The 8,851-nt window shown below is 36.8% G+C and overlaps 1 protein-coding gene across 1 annotated transcript; it reads right to left on the bottom strand.

Moving 5' to 3' along the window:
- Positions 1-5,255: 5,255 nt before the first annotated feature.
- LOC117323377 (ATP-dependent DNA helicase RecQ-like) lies at positions 5,256-8,559 on the bottom strand. The gene is made up of 3 exons (XM_033878555.1): positions 8,109-8,559; positions 7,221-7,426; positions 5,256-6,804 (listed from the first exon to the last, which is right to left on the bottom strand). The coding sequence occupies exons 2-3, from the start codon at positions 7,232-7,234 to the stop codon at positions 5,997-5,999; spliced, it is 822 nt and encodes a 273-aa protein (XP_033734446.1). The 5' UTR covers positions 7,235-7,426; positions 8,109-8,559; the 3' UTR covers positions 5,256-5,996.
- Positions 8,560-8,851: the final 292 nt, after the last annotated feature.

Raw genomic sequence — 8,851 nt, 5'->3', positions numbered from 1 at the left:
AGACAAACTAGGTAGTGTAATAACTTCCTTGTATTAGTCAATGATTAAAATATGGTGTGATCATTAACGTCACAAATAGGGATAATGATATTTTAAACGTGTTTTTTGTTACGTTTGTTAATTTATGTTTGACAGGATTTAGATTATTTTATCAGATGATCTGATAATAATGGTATTACTTTTAATTTGATCCGATAGTACACGTGTATTGACAATACTGAAAATGTATAAAGTTTGACGCACTCAAATTTTAGCGACTTCCCAATCTTTAATATATTAGCGCAGTGATTAATGGCCGCAATCACATTTGGTGCTGTGAAATGGTTTATGGAAGGAGTAATTAGGACAATCATAATTTAGCGCGATACTTTAAGCACGAAGTTCGCTAAAATAATGTTACCGCCAAAATATGTACATTTAAAGTATATATATAATCTGCTGTAATGTAATAGAATACATGACAATGTTTACAACACGGAAGCAATGGAAATTCAAATTAGCATATGAATTGTTTTTAGAATAGGTAGAGCTATCTCATATCTCTTAGCATCCTAAAATATCACGTTCATATGCGCGTGAAGACTAGGTAACTAATCGGAGAACGCAGCCCCGAAGATGGAAATTGGCTTGATTACATGTTTTTATGTTCGCACGTGCGGATTAACAATGGGAGGGAAAGTTGATCCGAGAAGATATTTAATCGGTCACACCTAGGGGAAACCATGCTAGGAACAGGGAATTAGCTAGGATTTATATATCAGCTAATCAGGATTAGGGTCCACCTAGGACATCATACAGCTGTTTCGTCCCTCTAGGACTCATCAGTGATGTTAAGGGCATCATACAGCTGTTTCGTCCCTCAAGGACTCGTCAGTGATGTTAGAGACACCATACAGCTGTTTCTTCCCTCTAGGACTCGTCGTTGATGCTGGGACCTTCAAACAGCTGTTTCTTCCCTCTAGGACTCGTCAGTGATGCTAGGGACATCATACAGCTGTTTCTTCCCTCTAGGACTCGTCAGTGATGCTAGGGACATCATACAGCTATTCCGTCCCTCTAGGACTCGTCAGTGATGCTAGGGACATCATACAGCTGTTTCTTCCCTCTATGACTCGCCCTTGATGCTAGGGACATCATACAGCTCTTTCTTTCCTCTAGGACTCGTCAGTGATGCTAGGGACATCATACAGCTGTTTCTTCCCTCTAGGACTCGTCAGTGATGTTAGGGACATCATACAGTTGTTTCGTCCCTCTAGGACTCGTCAGTGATGCTAGGGACATCCTACATACAGCTGTTTCTTCCCTCTAGGACTCGTCAGTGATACTAGGGACATCCTACATACAGCTGTTTCTTCCCTCTAGGACTCATCAGTGATGTTAAGGGCATCATACAGCTGTTTCGTCCCTCTAGGACTCGTCAGTGATGCTAGGGACATCCTACATACAGCTGTTTCTTCCCTCTAGGACTCGTCAGTGATGCTAGGGACATCCTACATACAGCTGTTTCTTCCCTCTAGGACTCGTCAGTGATACTAGGGACATCCTACATACAGCTGTTTCTTCCCTCTAGGACTCGTCAGTGATACTAGGGACATCATACAGCTGTTTCTTCCCTCTAGGACTCGTCAGTGATGCTAGGGACATCCTACATACAGCTGTTTCTTCCCTCTAGGACTCGTCAGTGATACTAGGGACATCCTACATACAGCTGTTTCTTCCCTCTAGGACTCGTCAGTGATACTAGGGACATCATACAGCTGTTTCTTCCCTCCAGGTCTCGTCGCTGATGCAAAGGGCCTAAAGCATTCATACCAAAATGGCGACTGCAATAGGTTGAAACAATGTCTAAATCTAGATAAGTTGGCGCAATAGCCCCATAATTCGACAAATTTTATAATGTTCGATATTGAATTTCAAAAGAATTCCGAAGAAAGAAAGAAACAGAGACTTTTCTACAGTTGTAAAAAGTGTAAAGTATGTAATTTTTGTCAAGTTAGTATAATTAAGACAGACGTATTTCCAATATACCCCCCCCCCCCCCCCCCCCCCCCCCCCCCCACGGAAGTAAGAATTTAAGGATGAATACATTTTAATGTAGACTTCATTCATGTTAAGTGTCTTCTTCATCCTAGATGAAGACTTGAAAATACAATACCTATGTACTGCCTAACGATTCGTAACATTTTTTTTCGACCTTCTTCCACGTGAAAGCGGAAAAAATCGGTTATAAAACCACACTGATCCGTGCCGTTCCTGTGATTACCTAAAACCACGGGCAGTGTAATGACGTCACTCGGATTAAATACAACAGAGATATATCAGATCATTCGGAACACCTCGGCCGATTCTCTACGGTCATCTAACCTCGGATGTATCACGGTCGTCGCCATATTGGAACTACTTTCAAGTTCCCGGATGCGGGGCAGGAGGGGGAGGGGTAAACATGGCTGCGTCCATGGATACAACACCCGTGAAAAGTGTTTTGCCCAATACGACGTGCATGCTTTGACTACAAGAAAACCGGAGGGCTCACTGTTTGATAAAGTCCAAGGCTACAAAAGAAAACTATCTAAAAGAAAGTTGAAAGACTGAGAAAAGGAATTTCTATTCCTGCTGATGACAACTCTGACAATGAAGTTTGATAAGTTGTACATCTGATATGTGAAGAGAATGTTTAGGGGTTTCTTTAGTCAGTTCTTGAATGGAAGGTGTGAGTTCAAGGGAAGACTGTGACTTATAAGTAAATTATGGTAGGTGTAGGGAGGGGAGGGGGGGGGGGGGGGGGGGGGGGGGGGGGGGGGGTCTACCCGCCACCCTTACAACCATATTGCTTACTATAACCGCATACCTTCCAATATACATCATGATCAGTGTAACAGTACTAGTGCAACTATTGTTTCATTAATTACTTACCTTCACAACAATTATGAGATGTCTACATGATTGTAATCAATTGTATTAGTACCTATTACATGTATATATTTTAAATTTACTTTTACATGTTTTTATATGCCAGTTTATAGTGGATATCTATGGTGTAGGTGGGAAATACTCAACACCCAGATTGTAATCTGCAAATAATGCACATATCCACATATAACCTATAGGTGGGTACAAAAGTATGCGAGAATACTATAAAAAAAAAAAAAAAAAAACAGTTGTACGTGCGACACACTCGTCACCCATACAGGTTACATTCTTGATATATCAAAACACATTTACATGTGTATATATAGATGACTAGTCTTATGTATTTGTGCTTCTGTGTGCATATATATTGGTGATTTACTAAGAACTCGGTGTAGGTGAGGATCTACCCGCCAACCAGGTAATTTAGTTTCTGTATAAATCTCGGCATATGCTGAAATTCATATAGTACATATAGTGTCATATTAATGATCATTTCACATACAGATGACCAAACTGTATTTTGTATCAATGTATAGCATAGGCCTGTGAAGAGAATATATTACCGGTATAAAAATATACTCTTGTAACACCTGATTGATGTAGGTGGGAACCAAATACCCTGTAAGGTATAAATATTAATACATGACATGTATAATATACATTTGGTTGAATCCACATTACTAATGTGTGACCCTAAGAAACACTTTTATGTATTCTACCATATATCTTGTTTACATACTGGACATATATATATATATGTGTGTGTGTGTGTGAATTACAGTATATATATCGATTGACTAGCTTGATATATAGCAAGATGGATGATATGATCTGCCACACTAGGTTTCATTTTTGGTAACACTAATATTATAGTAGTACTGCTGACTTCCGGTTTCAATTCTTGATGTAATGAATGTGGTGTGGCACATTGTGAAAGTGTGAACAACTTCTCAATAACAAAGTTGTCCAGATGGCCCTAATGCATGCTAGGATGTAGTGTTACAAAATTTGTTTAAATGAACGACCTTGACCTTCATTTGTAGGTCATTAAATATGCTAAAATCAAAGACATTTAACACCTCAGGTGACCATTAAGGCCCATGTGCATCTTGTTGTTTTTATTCAAAAAGTATATTTGGAGCTGTATATAGTTTCTGTCTTTGAAAATGTTGATCAATATATATATAAATACTCACCTCATTACTTGTTCAATTAAATAAATACAATTGACTTCATCGTATGCCCCAATTTCAACAGAAACTACTTTTTGTATCAGACGCAGTCGAATCCCTGCTAGTTTAAAGTTCCTTGATATATCTTGTGCAATCTGATGCCAAGTAAGATGTATATACAGGTACCAGCAAGTGAGAATCTGAGAGTCATCGCTTTAGCTTGTTCAATGTATCTATTTCAATACATGTACTTAACTTTTCTGATAATAAATTGTTTTAATTGCAATATTTTAATTCATATAGATGTACATGTATTTTAAGTAGATCCTTGTTAAATGTCTGCTATATATAGTTTAGAAATATAAATTCAACACGACAACTGTATATATATACACACATATATATAGCTCCATATAGCTTGACAATGAAGAATCCTAAATATTCACAGGGATTTCATTATCATTCAATTAATTCAAAGTAATTAATTGTTCAAAATATCAACTGTTTGCATTATGTAACTGCCTGAATACTGTTGATCTAGGAAATCATTATCAAATGCCACCAATGATACTATATACACAGTAATCAAATAAATTGTCATATGTGGACTCATTAGCAATAAATAAGTGACAAAGATTTTAACTATAGTCTGATTTTTCCTTATTAAGTTATAATAACTTTTATGTAACGATGTTGCATTGGTGCAATTGAGTCGTCTGTATCAGGTAGTAGACAAGAGTCTCCTGTCCACATATTCTTTTGTATTGTTGTTAGCCATATATATCACACTGCGAGTTTCACCAATCATTAGTGTTGGTATGATTATTGATTATAATCAATAAGTTAATCCTGCTGAACCAATGGGAGGTGTTCAGGTGGCACATTGGTAACACATGCACTTGCCTTTCACCTAGGCGGCCGGGGTTCGATTCCCCCTATCGGATGTGGGAAGGTATGAGGTCACCTGTCCGACCACATGGGTTTTCTTCAGGTACTATAATGGTTTCCTCCCACAGCAAGACCTTTCGTGCGCTTCCATCCAGGCCAACAAGCGTGTTTAATATAAGTTAATATAAATTGTTTCAAAATTGTTTTAAATCAATTACAAAGGTTAATGATTGATTATAAATTTTAATAATCAATTATTTAAAAACAAAAAAAAAACAAATACCATTTTCAGATTGCCAGTGATTCTGTATTCTTGCCCTTTTCAAAGGACATGCAATTGCAAGATGTCAAAACATAAATATGACAGAATGATTTTACATAATAATTAGTCCTACATGGCATGGGTAAATACCAAGCTAAATAAAACAAGCATTCTGTGAGTATTGCTAGACCAATACATGTCCCCTACCGGTGCCCCCAAGTTAAAATTTTAGCCAAATTTGAGTAAAAAAGTTTAGCCACAACTGAAACATTATCATTTTATGAAAATAAGTTCATTCCAAACAATGTGTAAATTCAGCTCTATTGGGGTGAATAAACAATGTTTCCTGTCCATAAAAGATATTCAGGTATTTGTTTGGTATGTCTACTGTCCAGAGTAAAAGAATCTAAAGTGAATTTAAATTGAAATGTGTAATAACTGAAGTATCTTGACCACAAACAAAATTCAGTGATTCCAGATCTAACAATTGGTGATCGGGCAGTTTATATCCATCAGATCAAACAAATGAAACTGGTGTTATTGAATGGTTTCTCACAGGAAATAATCTCTGCAAAAGTGATCATGACATAGTGAGAGTGTCACTATACCTGGCATTAAATATAATCCCTGTGAACAATTGTCTTAAGAATCTACTTTATACAGCAACAGAATCCACAAGAATGATGTGTATGTCACTAGATGCAGCGAGTTGCTTAAAATTACACTTGACGTGAGAAATCATATATACAGTCAGTAACGACGAGTCATTTTCTGCCACAAATGGGGCAAAAATGTTCCTTTGGTCCTGAAAAAACAACACTTTCAAATCCAAAGTAATTCACAAGAATAATTCTATAACATGTTTCACTTTCACAAAACTTTCTCATTTCTTCCGTCATACCCATTCTGTTTTTTGCAATATAATTTTTGTTGTAGTAAAGAATTGCCACTGACGGTTGTCCAACACGTCCAGCACGACCGATTTCTTGTAGGTATTTCTCCAGGGTTGTTGGGGGCCTGCAATGAATGATACGTGAAACACTTGGAGCATTAAGCCCCATTCCCAGTGCAACAGTTGCCAAAACTAATCTGACTTTAGGGGTTTCTTTAGTCAGTTCTTGAATAGTGATTTTCTTCATGGACTCTGCATAATCTTTGTGGTATTGGGCATATATTCTATTCTGTGGAATTTCCTCACCATCATAGCTGGCACCCTTAAGTTTACACGAAAGAAACTGATAAAAATAGGACAATGCTTCCAAACTTTCCACATACATTATGGTTACTGGAAAATGAACTCCTTTTTCCAGCAATTCTGTTGCCACTGGTTGTATCAAGTCATCAAATTTGTCAAATTTATGAAAGTTTGGCAATCTGGTTCTAATGTCTATAAATATCTTTGGACGGTCCACATTCTCACTGATAACAAGTGGATTTTTCAAATTCAGCTGTTTAGATAGACTTGCAATTGATTTCGGTGTAGCAGTTGCTGTGAGAATTAAATGCAAAGCTTTCTCTAGAATGCACATTAACTCCCCAAGCTTCTGGAATGCAGGACGGAATTCTTCTCCCCTTCAAAAAAAAAAAGGAAAAAAAAGATTAATTGCGGTTGACATTAACAAATATAGAACAAGATTAATTCGTAATTGTTTGTCACCTCTTTCCTGCGCATGCTTTGTCGATAAATTTCCCAAAAACGGGCTATGATTAGATATTCATTAATGTGATGATATCAATAACCCTGCAAAGTTTTAATTCAATCCGACACCAATGAAATTATAACAATTTTAATTATAATACAAATTATCAAAATTTACCATTTTCTTAAAAATATATTGTTGAAGGCAAAGACTGGTTATTGCAACTTGATTTCTTTTTCAATAAGGACTGATTATACTCTAAAATATGAATTCTACCTCATTTTATTTTGCAACATTGCCCTTAATGCTGATTTAATTTTTTTTTTGCAAATTTGTATTTATACATACCATTCTGAAACCATATGGACTTCATCTATGACTACTGCACAAATGATCTCTTGGTACAGTTGAGACCTAAGAAGTCGACTCTGGATGACAATAAATTATGCAAAAGTCTCCTCTCTCCACTTGCTCATATGGAACATCAATTTCAACATATTCATGATCCTGTTCCTCATCGTTCTCGCAATCCGCATAAGTTGAGCCATGAGTACCTGTGAAATGTGAAACGGAGATGGGTTATTCAGGCTGATTTCACACTAGTCAGAACAATAGGTTATGTCATGCCTACTGGTGGTTTCAGTTGGTTTGGGTTATGTAAGTTTGAAAAAGGAAAAAGTACTGGTGAGCTGATAACAATTGTCAAAGCAATGAAAAATGAAAGGTACCATACATGTTACGGGAAAGAGTATTATTCAATATTCATCTTGCATTTTGGTACATGACATTTTAAATTTGGTTGTTTTTAAATACGAATGAAATTGACAATTAAAGCATTCTACTTTACAGAGATGCATAGCTAGCCAAACCAACAAAGCCAGACCATCAGTGGGAGGGGCTAAACTGGACACAGGGACATAACTTATCACTGTATCATGTGTATGAAAGGGCTGATATGTATTTCAAACATTTGTAGTAGCAATTGTGACAGTCACACGTGCACCTGTTTTTGTGTTTTAAATGACTATTATAAATTTTTTTATGGTTGGCTGTCTTAAGTATGTGCTTTTACTTACATCGTAAAATGTATCTAAAGATGTATGATCGATTCCCCGGTGTTACAAATTTAAACCTACAACGTTAACGATTTCTTTCCATACTTTGACCAGATCTATAACAGACATGAGGGGATCCAAACATACAATACATAAAGCATACAATATAACTGACACATACCAGTGAAGTTCAAACTGCAAGCAGTAAATCCCTTCTTCCTCATTGTAATGACTTGGTCCTGGATTAGGGAATTCAGCGGGGACACGACTATCACGCTCATTGGTTTCCGTTTCTCCATTTTCAGCTGATCATGACAAAACCACGGTAACAGCTGAAATATCACACTTTTGCCGTAGCCTGTGGGTAATACCGATACACAGTCATGATCTTCGTATAATGCTCGCAACGTTTCAATCTGTTTCTCCTTCAAAGTGATGTTGTTTTCTTTAAATAAAGGACAATTATCGAGAAAATACTTAAACACTGTTCGAACGACGCCATTTTGGAGATCTATATGCACAGCGGAGACTCATCCATAATGAGTGATACGGCGACCGCATCACAAATGCACGGCGTTTATACATATCAAATACCGTGATACATCCGAGGTTAGATGACCGTAGAGAATCGGCCGAGGTGTTCCGAATGATATCAGATGTCATTCCAACAATGTATCCAATAGAATTAATGGTCTTGCAACTTAATTAGAAAAATACAAAAATAAGTGATAATATTGTGACTAAAATAGATATACATGTAAGTGGTATCATTGTGGATAAAATAAACAAGACTTATCAGTGATGTTATTGCGACTAAAACAAACATTAGAAAGTACGTTCACAAGAAAATATACAAAAGACGTATAGCTGGGATGACATTATTAAATAAACAATAGACACTTCACTGATGACATTCAGGCTAAA

Source organism: Pecten maximus, chromosome 3 (assembly GCF_902652985.1).
Source record: "Pecten maximus chromosome 3, xPecMax1.1, whole genome shotgun sequence".
Taxonomy (NCBI): Eukaryota; Metazoa; Mollusca; class Bivalvia; order Pectinida; family Pectinidae; genus Pecten; species Pecten maximus.
Note: the sequence above shows the minus strand (reverse complement) of the source record. Positions and strands in the feature narration are given on the sequence as shown.